The 19150-nt window shown below is 45.8% G+C and overlaps 2 protein-coding genes across 5 annotated transcripts in view; one reads left to right on the top strand and one right to left on the bottom strand.

Moving 5' to 3' along the window:
* LOC149124732 (large ribosomal subunit protein eL6-like) overlaps positions 1-9986 on the bottom strand; it is a 125114-nt gene extending 115128 nt beyond the window's left edge. For all 3 annotated transcript variants that reach the window (XR_016213505.1, XM_089304627.1, XM_089304628.1), the window contains exon 1: positions 9823-9986. Coding sequence is in view for 2 of the 3 variants with exons in the window: in XM_089304627.1 (XP_089160753.1) it covers positions 9823-9895 (73 nt within the window). In the remaining variant the exon portion in view is untranslated. The remainder of the gene's footprint in view (positions 1-9822) is intronic.
* Positions 9987-13531: 3545 nt separating this feature from the next.
* Positions 13532-19150, top strand: part of PLBD1 (phospholipase B domain containing 1) — a 78356-nt gene continuing 72737 nt past the window's right edge. For both annotated transcript variants that reach the window (XR_011379002.2, XM_008259602.5), the window contains exon 1: positions 13532-13725. Coding sequence is in view for 1 of the 2 variants with exons in the window: in XM_008259602.5 (XP_008257824.2) it covers positions 13656-13725 (70 nt within the window). In the remaining variant the exon portion in view is untranslated. The remainder of the gene's footprint in view (positions 13726-19150) is intronic.

Raw genomic sequence — 19150 nt, 5'->3', positions numbered from 1 at the left:
CTTATACATTACATAATTTCTTGATCACTTATAATACCTAATATAGTACAAATGCCATATAAATGCTTGTTATCTGTATTGTTCAGGAATAAAGACAAGAGGGCAAGTCTGTACATGTTTCATGCAGACACAATTTTTCCCCATTATTTTCTACCTGTGGTTGGTTGGATCTGTGGATACAAGCCTGCAGATGCAGAAAACCTACCATCGATCGCCCCTTAACCATTTGTTTTTCACAGCCAGTTTTTGAAAACATGAATCATTACTCAATAGTAGTGGTCAGGATGTACCAAATCATTGCCCAATTTATTTGGCAATGAAAATGGCCATTATGGTTTCTGTGTAACTTTGCTTCTGTTGTGTAATCCTTGTTGGCACAGTGTTCCAACCAAGTTACTTGGTAGTGACTACTGTACAGAAAAGAACAGGCCAGTCCTTACATTAGTCACCAGCCAAAGCCAGAAATTAATGTGAATTGTGCCATGAAGAATGCAGCTTTAGAAACGCCGCTTGTGTCATCAGACCAAAAGGAAGCCAAGGGATAGAGTCCTGCTGATAGAAGCCTCGGGAGGAGGCTGACCTTGGGTTTCAGAACCCACCTGTGAGTGTTAGACTAGAAGGCAGACATTAGCCTAAGTACGTGAGAAGGGGCAAAGAACAAAACCAGGAATTTCATGGTGGGCGACTGAGGGAAGAAATTCAGAAGCATGCACAGGACGCTGACCAACATTTGTACATCAAAAGTCTTGCTCTGGTCCAATAACCTTGTTAGGTGGGTCCCAGCCCTCACTCAGAGACATCTTACACAAATATCCACCTAATAGCCCCCATCCAGCAATTTCCCAGGAGAAGGGGTATTGGGTGAGGAGAAATGGTGGGCTCATGCCAACAAAAATTCCAGTCTGAGTACAGACTATCCCTTGGTTCTTTGCACAGTTGCCCACCTGGCCTGTCTGGTATATTATTTGCGATGCAGCATTATAGACAAGAGATAGAGATTTCTTCCATCGGCTGGTTCACTCCCCCAAAATGGCCACAACAGCCAGAGCTGGACCAGACCAAAGACAGGAAGCAGGAGCTTCTTTTGGGTCTCCTACATGGGTACAGGGGCCTAAGCACTTGGGCCACCTGTTTTACCAGGCCGTTAGCAGGGAGCTAGATAGGAAGTAGACCAGCTGGAACTCAAACCGGTGCCCATATGGGAAGCTGGTGCTACAGGTGGAGGCTTAACCTACTACACCATAGTGCTGGTCCCTTAAGTTCTTTTTCTATGGGAAGACAAGACCCTCTGATGCAACCGTCTCAGGTAATAAGAATACTGAACCAGCTTGATTGCTGAAGATGCAATCTTGAATTTACTAAACTGGATGAAAGTTTCTCCATTAAATTTTTACGTTCTGACTTCCCTGTTCAAGTATTAATTTTCACTTGTCATTTGAAAGTATATCAAAGTAATTCTTTCAAAAATGTTTCCCAGAAGTTACGTTTCCTTCATCTTCCACACATGAACTAAAATTGAGTATAAAATTTCCTGATCACAATGTTTTCCCTCAAAAAAGACAGAAAATGGTACTCTGTTCTCTTTTGCCATTTCACATTTCAGAGAAGTCTAAGTCAACCTGATTTTTCACACTTTGCAGGTAATATTTCCCCTCTATTGAAATAGTCACAGCATTTATTGTATTTTTTGCACAGCGTAATTCTGAAACCACTACTCTGTTTGTAGCTCACATGCACTAACTGCTGGAGAGAGACCAAACCAAATTTTAAAATCTATTTGTTTGCATTTTATTTATTATATTTACTTCAGCAGAAAGTAAATACATAATTTATATATCCTACAGGATGTAGGAGCCAGTGTTGTGGCCTAGCAGACTAAAGCCGCAGTCCTTGACAGCAGCGTCCCCTATCAGAGAGCCCATTCAAGTCCCAGCAGCTCCTCCTTCATTCCAGCTTCCTGCCAATGTGCCTGGAAAAGCAGCAGTACTTGGGCCCCTGATGCACACTGGAGACCTGAAATGTCGTTCCAGGTCCCTGGCTTCAGCCTGGACCAGCCCCAGTCTTTGTGGTCACTGGAGGAGTGAACCAACAGAGACTCACCTTTGCTGAGAGAAAGTTCAGCCTCCAGGGCTGGGGAGCCTGAAATACTTAGACTTGAAAGAAGTGGTGATAAGAGAGGAATGTGCTGCTTGCCAGGAGGACAGGGAAGTGTTGCCTAGGGCGTAGGCACTGATGGTAGCTTGGAAAAGGAGAAACCAGATGGTAAGAAAAGCCGTCTGGAAAGTCAACAGTCATTAAAATCCATCTGTTTAAGCTAGTCTTTGCTGAAACTATTAGTGATTATCACCCCTCACCCACCTATTATACTTCTGTCCAGTCATATATACATTTATTTTTACCAAACCATTTTCAAGGGAGCTGCAAACATGACATTCCACAACATCTGTGTCCCACAATAATTAGATCATCTTTCTGCATATCCACAATACCATTTTCTTCATTTTCTTGCTTATTTTTTAAATATTTATTTTTTGTTTATTTGAAAGGCAGAGTAATAACAGAGAGGGGAGAGACAGAGAGAAATCTTCCATCCAATGTTTCATTTGCTAAGTGATCACAACAGCCAGGGTTGGGCCAGGAGCCCGGAGCTTCTTCTAGGTCTCCCACGTGGGTGGCAGGGGCCTAAGTACTTGGGCCATCTTTTGCTGCTACCTCAAACACATTAGCAGGGAGCTGGATTGAAAGTGGAGTAGTGGCATCTATATGGGATGGTGGCATTGCAGGCCGTAGCTTAACTCACTATGCCACAATCCCAGCCCCCACGATACCATTTTCAATCCAAGAAAGTTAAAGACATATACTACTATCTTGTGTAATCATTACGTATTCAAATGTCTCCAAATATTTCCTCCCCCCAAAAAATGTCTTTCTTAGATATCCAACCCACCCCTACCCCCACACACCCTCCTCAGGATCCAATTACAGATCAGACACTGCCTTTGGTCATCCCTCTGTTGAACTGTTGTTGAGAAAGTGTCCTTCATTTTTTAATTTTTTTTTTATTTTTTGGTGGGGGAATTGGTATTTTGCAGGAAGGGGTGAGGAGTGTCCATTACGTAACTGACTTTTTTTCTTAAGAGGGAGAAACAAAGAGAAAGAGAGATCTTCCATCCATTGGTCCACTCCCCAAATGCCCACAATGAATGTGCCAGTAGCCAGGAGGCCAGAACTTCACCAGGGTCTCCTACATGGGCACAGGGGCCCAAGTATTTAGGCCATCATTGCTGCATTCACAGGAACACTAGCAGGGAGTTGGACAGGCACCCATATCGGATGCCAGTGACCTCAGTTTAACCCACTATGCCACAATGCCAACCCTATACTGATGGCTTCTCAATGCTAATTACTCCTCTGTACTATTAGACTCCACTGGGAATGTTAATTCCACTCTTTTTAGTTTTCTATCAGTCTGTTTTCATTCTATCTCCCTCTTCATCTTTTGTATTTTCCTTCCAATCTGCTTTTGTTTAGAAAGGTTCTTGGGGCTGGCATTGTGGAGTAGCAGATAAAGCCACTGCCTGCAGCGCCAGCATCCCATACAGGTGTCAGTTCGATTCCTGGCTGCTCCACTCTAATCCAGCTCCCTGCTAGTATGCCTGGGAAAGCAGTGGAAAGTAGCCCAAGTGCTTGGACCCCTGCATCCATCTAGGAGACCTGAAAGAACCTCCTGGCTCCTGGCTTTGTGGCCGTTTGGAGAGTGAGCCAGTGGACGGAATATCTCTCTTTATAACTCTGCTTTTCAAATAAAATAAATTAATTCTAAAAAAAGAAAAAGAAATGTTCTTAGTAAATAGAAGCTGCATTTTCCTATACTCTATGGGAGATGCCAAAATATTTTCTAAAATCTCTTTTGGTTTCTAAAATTCTAAGAGATTTTAAGATTTCAGGGTGATGACCCCTTTTCTTATCCTGTAATAATTTTCAAAGACTCCATGTCTTGCTGATGTGGTTGAGGCAGGGAGTCAGGAAAGGATAAGGTCTACCAAAACCCAAGCCATGGGCACCACCCAAATCCCATCATCTCACATGCCAATTTGACATAGCTGAAGCCTCGGCACACCCACTTGTAATCATGCAACTAAGCCTCACCTTACACCAGGCACCAGGTGCCAAGTCACCTTGGCAATTACCATGGGCAGCAGCTCCCTGGCCAAATCCTGTCTCCTTAGGATCTTCAGTCAGGCCTTGAGGCCCCTACCCCATAAAAGGGTGACATTAGGCTGCATGGGGGCATTTCTCTGTCTTGAGGTTGCCTTTAGTCAAGTCTGAGAGTGTATTATCCCTCTGCCTTTCAATAAATCCTGCTTGTGTGCTCTAAGTCTCCTAATTGTATTCTTACATGTGAGAAGACAGGAACCTGGACTAAGCCTAGCAGGGGGTCTCTCTGAGCCAGCCAGGGGTATCAATCTCCATAACATAATTTGGGGATCTCTACTTCCACACAATACTGGCTCTTGTTTCTTTTTACTCATCTTAAAATTGAAAGGGTTAGCAGATAGTGCATGCTTCTCAACAGAGGGAGTACTCAGATTTCTCTTGGCTGGGCTCCAGAACTCCAATCTCAGACTACAGTTGTACAAAGATTGATAAGCACAGTTTCTAACTCAATTCCCCATATCCAGAAGATTTTCATCTAGCTTACACAACTACACTGAAATGGATCTTTCCCCAGAAATAATTCTGAAGTTTTTGACCCTGAGTTATATTTAGATGTTGGTTTTTGGCCACTTTCCAAGAATGAACTGCCTCAGGTGATTCTTATTATCTTTATATAGGCAGTAGGAGCCCAATTCATCAAATATTTATCAAACACTTTTCACTTATTCATTGTTGTGCCAATACCTTAAGGGCTTAAATCCTTCTTTATAACCTGAAAGGAGAGCAGTGACTAAATTTTTTTTAAAAAGATTTATTCATTTTATTTGAAAGGCAGAGTTGCAGAGAGAGAGAGAGAGAGAGAGAGAGAGAGAGAGAAGAGAGAGAGAGGTCTTCATCGCTGGTTCACTCCCCAGATGGCTGCATTGAGCAGAGCCATGCCAATCAGAAGCTAGAAACCAGGAGCTTCTTCTGGGTGTCCCACACAGGTGCAGGGGCCCAAGGACTTGGGCCATCTTCTACTGCTTTCCCAGGCCATAGCAGAGAGCTGGATCAGAAGTGGAGCAGCTGGGACGTGGACTGGTGCCCATATGGGATGCCGGCACTGCAGGCAGCGGCTTTACCCACTACACCACTGTGCCAGCCCCTAGCAGTGACTATTTAATACGGAAATATTCTGCATCTGCATTCAAGGCTGAACATCACTAAAAAAAAGAAAAAGGTTGTATCTTGCTAATTGTTTTTGTTTGGCATTTGCACTTTCTGTAGAACGAAGAGAAGACCAAGATAGTAAGAAGGGAGAAAAAGTAAATAGAGAGGAAGTTGATGCCAGCCACACAAGGTTGTAGATACTCAGGAAGGAACTGAAGAAAGGTTTAGAAAAATTACAAAAGGAAAAAGAAAGGTCAGGTAAAAATTACATCCCTTAAGCAATGCAGAAAATGGTCTCAGCCCTGACAGTATTCAAGAATGACTTTTCCAGCCTCTTTGAAGGTAAGGGTGAGAGATTGTCCACCAACAGAGGGTAAGGTTTGTGACTTTGCCATCTGCAGGAAAATGGTAATAGGAGCAGGCAGCTGGTCTACCAGTTGTGCTGCCGTTCTGTATCCACATCGGAGTGTCTGGGTTTGAGTCCCAGCTGCAGTTCCTAACTGCAGCTTCCAGCCAATGCAGACCCACATGGGAGACCTGGATTGAATATCTGGCTGTCACCCAGTACATCCTCAGCTATTGCAGGCATTTGGGGCAGAGGTGGGGTGGGAAGTGTGTGAACCAGTAGATGGAAGCTTGCTCACTTTCTCTCTCTCTCACTGACTGCCTGGAAGGAAGGAAGGAAGGGATGGAGGGAGGGAGGGAGGGAGGCAAAGAGAGAGAAAGAAAGAGAAAGAAGGAAGGAAAGAAAGGAAAAAAAGAAAGAAAAGCTAAACAGGCCATTTAGTCAGTATTCAACCTATACAGAAACTTCTTCGTTAACTTCTACCTCTTCTACCATAGCCAGTTCTTTCCTGGTTCACAGTTCACCACTGATCTCATGATCCCAAAGGTAAGGCATGCTGGCAGTCTTACAGCCCCTTGCTGGGGGCAGCCCCTCCTTGGTATACCAATTTGTAAGACATCTACAGGTTGGAAACCACAGTGAATGGAATTGTATACAAATGGCAGGCAAGTAGGTGAAAGAGCAGATAAACAGATGGTAAAGACTGTTATAAATGAGCAAGACAAGCTCCATAGACGTCAAGCCATACCCAGGATTTCTGAGCAATATTCATCCTTTCTTAGGTTCCGCAGCAATTTAGACTCAATATTCTGAAGTCTATGAATCCAGTGGTTGAGTTTAACTACATAATAATGGATGGGAAAATACAAAAGAAAATCAATTACAGAAGTCAATATACATACATGCAGTCACACGGTCATCTAAAATATCCCCCCCCCCCCGAGTTTTCTCCTGAGAAATTCATATTGAACCTGGTAAATCTTGTACCACTAGATTTATTCCATGAATCTTAGGTTTATTGTTCAAGAAAGATGAAAACAAAACATTAGAAAACCAAATAATAAAATTTGTGACTTTTTGAGGTGTTTTATGTACAAAGAAAATGGTTTTCAAAATCCATTAAAATGTAAGAGCCATGAATCTGAGGGACAAAAATGTTTTGAAATATTCAAAAGCTTGGCTGGAAAAATGGAAAGGCACAGGCTGAAATAAAATGGCATAAAATATATTGAAGAACAATACATTGGAATAAGAATTATGCTGAAGTTGAATTCTTTCCTATCCACAGCAATAAAAAGTTTGAAAAGCTGTTGCTGATTTTACACACACACACAAACACACACACAGATGCTTATGGAAAATTAAATTAAAGATAAATTTAGGGGCAGGCATTGTGGCACAGTGGGTTAAGCTGCTGCCTGTGACTCCAGCAATCCCTTGTCAGAGTCTTATTTGAGTCCTGGCTGCTTCCTATTCAGCTCCCTGCAAATTTGCCTAAAAAATCAGCTGATGATGCCCCAAGTGTCTGGACCCACTGCCACCAACATAGGAGAACAAAATGGAGTATCTGGCTCCTGGGCTTTGTCACAACCATTTGGGGAGTAAAAGTGGACAGGACATCTCTCTCTCTCTCTCTCTCTCTCCCTCTCTCTTTCTCCCCCTCTGTCACTCTGCCTTTCAAATAAATAAAATAATAAAGATTAAAAAAAAAGATAAATTTAGGGGTGGGCATTTTAAACTTTGGTGCAGAAAAGAAATTGAAACAATGCATACAGAAGGTCTTCAAAAAGTTTATGGGAAATGTTATTACAGAAAAACTATTCATGGATTTCAGATTAGTTTTGCGCCAAATCAAACCATCTTTTTTATTTCATTTTTCTGCAAACTTTTTGAAGTCCCCTAAGCAGTAGGTCAACATGAAGAGCCTAGTGCCAAACTTCTCTAAATGGAGTCACCAAATTGAATTGGTGGGGCTGGGTGTGTGTGGAAATATTTGGTAATAAAAATTCAAGATAGATCTCGAATGGCCAGAGCAAAGGAGCTTTGTTTAACCCTTCCGCAAAGAGCCTGTGAACTTGCAAGCCTTGAAAAGGAAAAAAGAAAGCCCCTCATGATGTCTGGGTTCCAGAGCAGCAATGACTGAGGGAGGTATTTGGGGAGATGCCCCTGAGGTCAGGCTCACTGACTGATGTACGCCAGATCAGAGTATCGTTAAGTCCTGACTGCCACTCCCCTAGAGTTCAGAGGGAACTGAGAAGGAGTCAAAGAACCCAATAGGATCCTGCGGTCCAGATGTAGAGGTTGCCAAATGTGTCAGAAAGAGCTGGCTGCCTACCAAAAACCTGTTTCCACACTGAGAGATGACGTTCTAGCTAGGGGCTACATTTTCCAGTCTGGTTAGCACACAGACAATATGTTTAGTTCTTGCAAGTGGAAGGTTACCAGAAGTGATTAAGATACCAGAGGGCAAGGTCGGCTTTGTAGTGTAGCAGGTTGGGCTGCCCGAGATGTTCGTATCTCATACGGGCACCAGTTTGAGTTCTGGCTGATCTACTTTTAATTCAGCTCCCTCCTAATGTGCCTGGGAAAGCAGCAGAAGATGGTCCAAGTCCTTGGACCCCTGCAGCCATGTGGGAGATCTGGATGAAGCTCCTGGCTCCTGGTTTCAGTCTGGCCCAGCTCGCCATTGCAGACATTTGGGGAGGAACCTGCAGGTAGAAAATCTCTCTTTCTCTACTGTTTCTGTCTCTCTTCTTTCTGCATAACTCTGCCTTTCAAATAAATAAATATCTTTTTTTAAAAAAAGATACCAAAGTCTTTACCCTTTTGTGGCTGAAAGAGAAGACTTCAAGGCTGCAGGGTCGTGGCTCTGGCATACAGTATAACAATTCAGTGAATTATAGAGGGTACCAAAGGATATATTAAATATTCATGGGAAACAGTAATAGCAGAACACACTATAATGAAAGAAAAGGGCCCATTGGGATGCTTTAAATTGTTGATGGATATATAGTAAATGTATGTTTGTGGGGAGCAACTCGGACTAGACTGTTACTGGAATTAAGACTTATTCTATGCATCTGCTCTCCCACAATATGGCGCTGAGAAGGGAGAAACAGCTTCTACACAGCTGCCTCCAGTTCAACCAATAAACTGTAGGACCTGCTCCTGATTGGAGGAGAGCAGTGTACTCGGTGTGTGGGTAGCAGAGTTGGGATTGGTGGAAGAGGACTATAAAGGAGGAGAGAGACAACATGCACCAGGAACATCTAAGGGGAACATCTATCTGAAGGAACACCTGTGCAGCCCCGAGAGAGCCGGCCGGCGGTGTGCCGCTCCCCTGCGGAAGTGGGGAAAGTGGCAGGGGGAACCGCCCTTCCTTCCATGGAGGTGGAAGGGACGGTAGCCAACCCGGGAAGAACCAGCAGCAAACCCGGGGAGGGCCGAGAAGACAAAAGAACAGCGCAGGGTCCTGTGTCGTTCCTCCGCGAAGAGGGGGAGCGACATATGTTAAACACCAGGAAAATGACTGTTATTAAGTAGTTTGGCCCTCACTACTTAATAAAATAGATGTCATGTATTTCCTTTGGTCTGCATCTCTGAAAATCTGTTACTGAGCCTTTAAGATACTATAAACCATGAAAGTTTGGGAACCTCTACTTTAGGGAATGGTAGAGACACAAGATATAAGAACACTGGACTCCTAAATTTCTACATGGAGAAAATCCACCTACTAACTAATTAATAACTCTAACATTGAGCTGGCTCATGAGTGGAAATATACCTTTTATGCATTAATCCATTGACCTTCTAGAGTTTGTTACTGTAGTTAGCATTACCCTAGTGAACATACAGAATGTGTGAAAATCAAAACCCAAAATCAAAGTATAGCTGCAGATACCAGCACCAGATCTCTGGGCACCAACATTCTTTCAGACTGCATGAGACAAATTACATCTTAGTGAAGGCCACTAAGCCGAGAGAAAATCTCACAGAGTAGATACCCCTTACCCAACACCAGGTCATTGCATAAAACCCTGAAACTGAGACCACATCAAAGAAAAGGGGAAAGGATAGAGAGGAGAAGAAATGTACGAAGGATTTGACCCCAGAGACATTGAGTAACCTTATATTTAGCATTTAAATTTTTTTTATCAGGGGCTACATACCGATTGGAATAGCGGCTTGGAGACCTTCTGGGATGCCTGCATCCAATATCAGAGCTCCAATCCAACTTCTCATTCCAGCTCCCTGCTAATACATACTCTGGGAGAAAACAGGTGATGGCTCAAGTACCTGGGTTTCTACCACCTTATGGGACACCTGAATTGAGTTCCTGGCTCCTGGCTTTGCAATAGCCCTTGCAGGCATCTGAGGAGTGAACCAGGTGATAGAAGATTTCTCTCTCCTTGTCTCTCTTTTAAATAAAATTTTTAAAAAAATATTTTACTGTCCATGGATGTTTAAACACTAGGTTAATTATACTTTCTTGGAAAAGAAATTCACAGTTTGATTATTTCATTTGGATCTATAAAGTTTTCAGTAAATTCCTGTTGTAATGAGGAAAGAAACACAAAAAAGTAGAGGCCATTGCTGATTTTTCAATCAGATACCAGCTGAAGATATTAATGGATTCCATCCTCCCCTTTCTGTCCATGTCCTCCTAGCTTCGCATCAGCCTCTCAGCTGGTTGGAGATTCTTGTCCATCGGGATAAGGATAGGTGAGGTGATAGCATTGCCATTAGCCATTTTCATGAGACACAACCATACAGGCACTCCCCTGAGTTCTGTTAACTGCTCCTAGTCCCTGCTGTCACAGGACTTCTTCCTTTTGATACACTAAATTACTCGACTCCATAATCCTATTACCTGTTGTTTTAGAGGAGCTCAGAAAAGACCAGTTCGCACTTTCAAATTCAGATTCAGTGGAACCACTCCTAGTGGAAACACACCTCCACCCTTGCTCACTAGCATCTTCAGCCAGAGGAGTCCACAGTCATGAAAAGCTGGTATCAGGAATGGTGTGGCCGGCGCCGCGGCTCACTAGGCTAATCCTCCGCCTGCGGCGCCAACACACCAGATTCTAGTCCCGGTCGGGGTGCCGGATTCTTTCCCGGTTGCCCCTCTTCCTGGCCAGCTCTCTGCTGTGGCCCAGGAAGGCAGTGGAGGATGGCCCAAGTGCTTGGGCCCTGCACCCCATGGGAGACCAGGAGAAGCACCTGGCTCCTGCCTTCGGATCAACGCGGTGCGTCGGTCGCAGCACGCCAGCCGCAGCGGCCATTGGAGAGTGAACCAACGGCAAAAGGAAGACCTTTCTCTCTGTCTCTCTCTCACTGTCCACTCTGCCTGTAAAAAAAAAAAAAGGAATGGTGTGATGGATGGGGAGAGTAGAGTAGGCCCCAGCCACACAAGTCCTTGATGGAAGTGGTAAGAACGTTTCACAGCCCCCTGTGTCTTCTTGGGTCTGCTTCAGCTCAGGGTTTTTTTGTTTTTGTTTTCTTTTTTCTTCTTTTTTTAAAGCTTTTATTTAATGAATGCAAATTTCATAGGTACAACTTTAGGAACATGGTGGTTCTTCCCCTCATAGCCACCCTCTCACCCTCTCTCCCATCCCATTTCCTACTCCTTCTCTCATCCCATTCTTTATTAAGGTTCATTTTAACTAACTTTATATACAGAAAACCAACTCTTTACTAAGATTTCAACAGTTTGCACCCCCCCCACACAGAATATATGAAGTACTGTTTGAGAACAAGTTTTGCAGTTAATTCTCATAGCACAACTCATTGAGAACAGGGGTCCTACATAGGAGTAAGTGTACAGTGACTTCAATTGTTAATTTAACAATCAGCTCAGTTTTAATATGAGTGACATCTGTTATTTCCCTCCCAGATACATAAAACTTGCCTGATATAAAAAGGCAAGATAATCATCTAATCCAGTGATTTTCAACCAGGGACAATTTTGTTCCCTGGAGGGAACATTTGACAATGCTGGAAACCTTTTTCATGGTGGTAGTAGTGTGTATGTGTGTGTGTTAGGGGAGGGGGTCCTACTACTAGCTTCCAGTGGATTTAAAGCCAGGGGGGATGCACAGGACAACTCCCCACAACAAATAATTATCTTGTCCAAAATCGCAGCCTTGATCCAACCAATCTGTTTACATGTCTGCGAGCAGGGACATTTGTCTCGTTTGCCACTCTGTTCCTGGACCATGGTAGTCAACAAATACTTGATGACTAAATAATAGGTGGATAAAGGCCTCATCATTCACACCAGGCATTTTTATATACATTATTTCATCAGAACACGGGGCTCTTTGGACGGGAAGGTTAGTAAAGTGACAGAGGGTGACAGAGGGTAGCATGACTCAGAATACTTGGGGTGGCACAATGTCCCTGAATGACCTAATGTAGTTCTCTTCTGGACACAACACAACCAAAATGCTCCTGATTTTTTTTTTGTTTTGTTTTTACTTTTCTAATTTGAAGGAGAATGTGCAGTTTTTGTGATGTCCTCTGTTCCTTTGTTAAAGAAAATGTCATCAAACAAAATTATGACTGTGTTCGCACAGACACCTGATGGATTTTTAATTGTTCTGTCCTAAATGCATTTCCCCCTCCCATCTTGCCTCAGTTCAGCTTAGAAGGCCAAGAGAGAGGGAGGGGTGCCTCGGTCGCAGCCTGTGTGGTGACTTGTGCCCTCCTGCCCCCTGGCGCATCCTACGTTCCGCACAGCTCTCGGCACCTGCAGCAATTTCCAGGCACCAGGTCACATCTATGGCGGGGTCCCTGCGGCAGGGCACACTCTTTTTTTTTTTTTTTTTTTTTTTTTTTTGACAGGCAGAGTGGACAGTGAGAGAGAGAGACAGAGAGAAAGGTCTTCCTTTTGCCGTTGGTTCACCCTCCAATGGCTGCCACGGCTGGCGCGCTGCGGCCGGCGCACCGCGCTGATCCGAAGGCAGGAGCCAGGTGCTTCTCCTGGTCTCCCATGGGGTGCAGGGCCCAAGCACTTGGGCCATCCTCCACTGCACTCCCTGGCCACAGCAGAGAGCTGGCCAGGAAGAGGGGCAGCCGGGACAGAATCCGGCACCCCGACCGGGTCTAGAACCCAGTGTGCCGGCGCCGCTAGGTGGAGGATTAGCCTAGTGAGCCGCGGCGCCTGCAAAGGGCGCACTCTTAACTGACCTTGGCCCCCCACCTCGCCTGGAGCATTAAATGGGCTCAGTCAAGCCTTGCTGAATGCATACGATGCCTTTTGCCCACTTCACAATGTCACCCAGGGCACCCTCTGCCATCTTCACCATACATCACCCAAGGCCTACTTCACAATGTCACGTTCAACTGCCCCCTGCACAGCAATGGGGGACCTCACAGGGGCTCAGGGGAATCTCTGTCCAGGGCCAGCTCTGGCTGATGAAGACAACCAGCCAAGGATCCAAAGTCTGGGGCTGCGCTAATGGATTCAGGCTGAGCAGCCTGGGCCGGAGGGGCACGGATCCCTGAGGGCTTGCGGGACCTGCGAAGGCGTCTCTGGAAGCCCAAGGACTCACAGCTGCGTGTAGGCGGGGGCATGTATTTCACCGCTGCTGCTCGGGGCGCCTCGCCCGCCGTCACTTCACAGGAGGGGCCGATCCTGCGGGCAGGAGCAGGTGATGTGCATGTGAACTGATTTTACAAGCCTCGGGTCGCACAACTGCCGGCCCAGCCCGGAGAACTCGGCGCGCAGCCCCATAAGGGCTGCCCAATCCACAGGTGGCCAGAGGCTCAGCCCTAAAGGGCCCGCCTCTCCCAGGCTGGGCCCAGTAGGGCGAAGGTTGTTCCCCGGGCCACGTGAAGCTCCCTCGCCCCTAAAAGCCCGGAGCCGGCAGTGCGAATGAAAGAGGAAAGTTGAGACCGTCCCAGCCTCCCAGCGACCGCGCCGGGAGCCTCCCCTGTCACAGCCGCCGCCGCGGACCGCGGAGCCCCCAGTCCCGCCGAGAGGAGGTCGCGGCACCGAGCCATGGCCCTCTGGCTGCCGCCGCTGCTGTTCCCGCTGCTTTTGGCCGCCGCGGAGCCGCCGAGCCCCGAAGGTGAGTAGTGCTCCGCCGGCCAGAGCTGGAACGCTGCGAGGTGAGGCCGCCCGGCACCTGCCCGTGCCCCGCCGCGTGCGCTCGAGCCCCAGCCCCGCGCCCGGCCAAGCTCCCTGGCTTGTTTCTGGGTGGACGCCAAGGAATGCGCTTGAGCGCGGGCACTGGGCGGTCCTGCCTCAGCCGCGTTGCTCCTGGAGGGTACGGGGGTGCGCTTCTGCGGACTTAGAAAGTTTGGGTCACAAAGTGTTGGCAGGAATGGGTTCGCTCCAACCCAGACTCCTGGCCCACGCGGCCTCGGCTCGTCCTGAAGAGTTCCAGCCAAAGGACATCTAAATATATTTATCTAGATCATAGGATGATAGGATCCCAGGCTTCCACTTGTGCTTAAAAACAAAAACGGACCATGACTTTGGCTTAAAATAATGATGGCAACCTGGTATTGTCAGCTTGATGGGTGTCAGGAGGTGTGCTAAAGGGCTTTATGGTTTTTTTTTTTAATTTAATGCTCACTATAATCCTATATAATCCTATATAGAATTATAATCCCCATTGTACGGAGAAGAAAACTGAGATTGGGAAGACTCAGTTGTATGCCTAAAAATAAAACAGTGAGTGAAGACAGCTGGGATGCCACAGGGTATTTGCATAACTCTTCTTGGTAAACAGGTTTTATCTCCTACAGGTGTGGATGCTACACACCTCCCTTCCTCCCTCCCTCCCCCCTTCCAAAGAAAAAGCCTTGGATTTTTCACTTCCATTTTTAATGTGACCAAGATTGTGACCTCTAAGGACTTGAAAGACCCCAAAGCTAACTTAAGAAGAGGATTAATTCTGTTTGATTTCATAATCCCTTTTCTAGTGCAAGGAAAGGGTGGGGTCTGGGGAGGGTGCCCTTCCCAAATGGGTGTGCTGATCTTTGTTACGACATCTTCCATCTACAAGTGTCTGCAGTTATTGGATTTCAAGGCCTTTGCTTTTGCAACTCGCCCGATTATCGCTCTTCAATCTTCAGTTTCTAGTCTGGTCCGTCCTCTGAGATCAGGAGGGGTGAACCTGCAGGCTCCTGACCCTTGATTTAGCTGCACACTCTAGTCTTTGCCTTGACTGTGGAGGGGCCACCGTTTAGTTCAGAGGAAGTGCTAATATAAGCATACCTGGGAGAGGCTTGAGTGGGTCCCAGGAAAGGAAATGGTTTTCGTGTCTGCAGTGCTGGTTGAAATCTTTTTTTTTTTTTTCCTTTGGACTTGCAGATTACTTTAGATGCTTTGGTAGGTGGAGGGGGCAGCCTGGGGAGTGAGAGGCAGGCGTTGTTTTTCCTGAAGATGGCACACTGTTGGAAGATGCCACTTGTAAGACTCTGCATCTTAGTTTAAACTGAGTTCCCCAAATAAGGAACGGACTCCGTGCCTGGAGGACCTGGAGCCCAAGCAGAAAGTGAGGGTGTTTGCGCAGCTGCAAAGTGACCTGAGAGCACCATGTCCAGCAATGCGGAAAGGCTTCTTCCCATGGGCTACAAGGGCATCTGGCAATGCCCATGTTAATTGTTCCAGACAGATGTGATCTCTGGTTCTTTTGTTCCACTCTTATTCATCTGTTTTCCATTGTAGCTTTCTCTTTTCTAAGATTGATTTATTTGAAAGGCAGAGTTAAAGCAAGAAAGGAAGAGATCAAGATCTTCCATCCCCTGGTTCACTCCCCAAATGGCCACAATGGCCAGGGCTGGGCCAGGCTGAAACTTGGAACCTGTTTCTCCATCTGGGTCTCCTGTGTGGGTGGCAGGGGCCCAAATACTTGGGCCATCGTCTGCTTTCCCATGGAGCCTGCTGCAGCTTTTTTGATCTTTGTCATGGTCTTCTAGACTGCCAACAAGTTGAGAGTAGAGAACGGGGACTTAGCTACCTCTTGCTTGACATGTGCTCTCAGAAGTACTCAGCACAGCACCTTGACCTTAGCACAGTGAACTCTAAAGAGCTTGCATTAGACTTCAGATGATGGTGTTGCATTGATCTTTCCAGACTGCAAAGCCCACTATGTGTTTTTAGAAGGTCCTTGTACAATTTTTCTAAGTGCCATGTGTGGTGAAATTGGGCTACCAGTGAGGAGGGAGAGGTTTTGGCTGCTGACTCACCAGGTGGCCTGTGCATTGTTAAACTGGTTCAGAAACCGGCTTTCAGTCTTAAAAGGGCTAGACTCCAGAAATTCAGTCTTTCCAGTGCTCCACATCAGATCAGATGCAGGGCAGCTGATTCATTCTGATAGACACCCAGGTTTAGTCACCAGACTTGCTACTTGTTTATTCATTAGAGATAACTGTCAGGTGGATGGAGTATTTGCATAGCCTGCTGGAGGCACATTCTCATTGTCATCCAACCACCTGGGGTAGCAATGTCAGGCATTCCAAGCTGTAGGCCTGATTCATCTCTATTCCAGTAGATACTAGAAACTTGACTCGGGCAGTGCGGTGCCCCTCTCCTGGTCAGTGCTTGCCTGGCACCGTTGCCCCTCCAGGCAGCCTTTCCTGCACTTCAGTGGCTCACTAGTGCCCACCTGAGACTTAAGATCCCTCTTCTTTTTTAAAATTTATTCATTTTATTTAAAAGGCAGAGTTAGAGATGGAGATCTTCCATCCACTGCTCAACTCTCCCAGAAGCCAGGGTTGGGCCAGGCTGAAGCAAGGAGCTTCGTAAGGATCTTCCCACATGGGTGGCAGACACCCAGTACTTGGGCCGTCTTCTGCTTTTCCAGGTGCAGATCTAGCAGAGAGCTGGATAGGACGTGGGACAGCCAGGCCTCAAACTAGCACCTGTATGGGATGCCGGAGTCTCAGAAGGTGGCTTAACTTGCTGTGCCACAATGCCTGACCCCCTAGTCAAGTCCCTCTTTAGGTTGCTAATGCCTTTGGTTGCCCAAGAGTTCACTGTCTGGAAACCATTCTGTCTCTGCAGGTGACTTGGCAGACCTAAGTTTAGGACCAGTCTCACTTGCTCCTTTAACTCCAGGGTGTTCCATTTACAAACTCATCTGAGTCTGGCTCATGGTTGTTCTGTGTGTTTGTGTTTTACACAAAAGATCTTCCTTCTGGGAAGTACAATATTAGGTGGCATAAGATTCCAGAAATTCCTAGGTCCTGACTCTGGCTCCGACACATACAGTGTGACCTTCATATGGTCACTTCTCTTCCATTTCCCCTCTGTAAAATGGGTGTAATAATATCACATAGAGTTGTTGTGAGGAATGGTGCCTTGTCCACAGTGTGGCTAGGCAGTTGAGTGGTCATTAGTGTGGCCTCTCTCTCTGAAGGCACTGTGTGCGTCTTCATAAGCAAAAAGGATTGCAGATGACCATTCATGTGCTTCAAAGTCATAATCTGATAAAAGCTAGATGTTTCCTTAATCACGGCCCAACATTTCAGGGATTTTCAGAAAACAATGGGCAGCCTCCTCATTTGCTTTTCTTGATCGTAACTCACTGGAATCACCTGGATCGCTGGATCACTTTTTCCTAAATACATTTTTTTTTAAAGGATTTACTTTGTTTATATGAAAGGCAGAGTGACAGAAGGAAGGAGAGAGAAGAGAGACCTTCCATCTGCTGCTTTACTTCCCAGATCACTGCAATGGTTGAGGCTGGGTCAGGCCAAAGCAAAGAACCTGAAGACTCCATCCTGGTCTCCCATGCGGGTGCAGGGCCCAAGCACCTGGACCATCTTCCACTGCCTTCCCAGGCACATTAGCAGGGAGCAGGATGAGGAATGAAGCTGGGACTCAAACTGACACTCATAAGGAGATGCCAGCATAGCAGGCTGCAGCTTAATCTGTGACAGTGCCAACCCCACCTAAATGTGGTCTTTAAAAATTGTTTTAATTGGAACCAATGTTGTGCCTGCAACAATGGCATCCAATATGGGTGCTGGTTTGAGTTCCAGCTGCTCAAGTTCCAATCCAATTCCCTGTTAATGGCCTGGGAAAAGCAGCAGAAGACTGGCCCAAATTCTTGGTCCCTTGTACTCATGTGGGAGACCCAGCTGAAGCTCCTGGCTTTGTTCTGGGCCAGCCATGGCCATTGGAACCATTTGAGGAGTGAGCCAGCAGATGAAAGGGGTGTGTGTGTGTGTGTGTGAACGTATGTGAACCCTGTAAACTCAAAAATTTTCTTGTACTCTCCTGATATCAGTTTAGTCATTAAAAAACGCATATGTGGGGCCAGTGTTAGGCTAAATGGTTAAGATGTAAGTGAAGAAAACTGAGTTCCATAATGGAGCACTTAAGTTTAGTGCCTGCCTGTGGCTCCTGACCCCAGCTTCCTGCTAATGCAGACGCTGGGAGGCAGCAGTGATGACTCAAGTAATCTGTGTGGAGGACCCAGATTGAGTTTCTGGCTTCTGGCTCTGGCTCTAACTGCAGGCCCAGCCCTGGCCATTGTAAATATTTGGGGGTAAACCAATGGATAGGAGCTGTTTCTGTTCATCTGTCTCTTTCCCTGTGCCTTTCAAATTAAAGAAAAACTCATAAAATGTATACAAATTCAAGAACAATATCTGGGACAAGTGCCCGTTTATCTTTATCATTAAACTTTGTATCTGGGGACTGGTTCATGTCCTGGTTGCTCCGCTTCTGATCCAGCTCCCTGCTAATGACCTAGGAAAAGCAGTGGAGGATGGCTCAAGTATTTGGGCCCTTGTACCCATGTGGGAGACCCAGTGAAGTGCCTGGCTTCTTCCTGGCCCAGTCCAGGCCATTACAACCATCTGGGGAGTGAAGTAGGGGTGGAAGATCTCTCCTTCCCTCAGTAACTCTCATTTTCAAAAACTTATTTTCAAAAAAAACCCTTCATGAGGTACCTTTCTCTGAAGGGAAAAGAGAACTTCCACTTTGACTATGGACCTTGTCTAAATAAGATAAGAGTCAGTGAACTCAAAAGGCTTCCATAGCCTTGGAAACTCATGACTGTAGCATAGGGAAATTACTGATGCCATAAACAAGAGTGTCAATTTGTAAAATCAACAACAGGAGTCACTGTGCACTTACTCCTCATGTAGGATCTCTGTCCTCAATGTGCTGTACATTGTGATTTAATGCTATAACTAGTACTCAAATAGTATTTTTCACTTCGTGTTTCTGTGTGAGTGCACACTGTTAATCTTTATACAGATCAGTTTAGCATATATTAAGTAAAGAGAATTGAAAATGAATCTTGATGTGAATGGAAGGGGAGAGGGAGCGGGAAAGGGGAGGGTTATGGGTGGGAGTGAAGTTATGGGGGGGGGGGGGTGGAAAGCCACTGTAATCTAAAAGCTGTACTTTGGAAATATATTCATTAAATAAAAGTTTAAAAAAAACTTCATATTCTGATCTTTCTGGAAATAGAGATTTGTTAAAGATACAAACTTTTGTTTAGATGAAAATTAAATAGAATCCTTCAGAGT

Source organism: Oryctolagus cuniculus, chromosome 9, assembly GCF_051225735.1.
Source record: "Oryctolagus cuniculus isolate XC-2025 breed Fujian yellow rabbit chromosome 9, ASM5122573v1, whole genome shotgun sequence".
Taxonomy (NCBI): domain Eukaryota; kingdom Metazoa; phylum Chordata; class Mammalia; order Lagomorpha; family Leporidae; genus Oryctolagus; species Oryctolagus cuniculus.
This window is presented reverse-complemented; position numbering and strand designations above follow the sequence as displayed.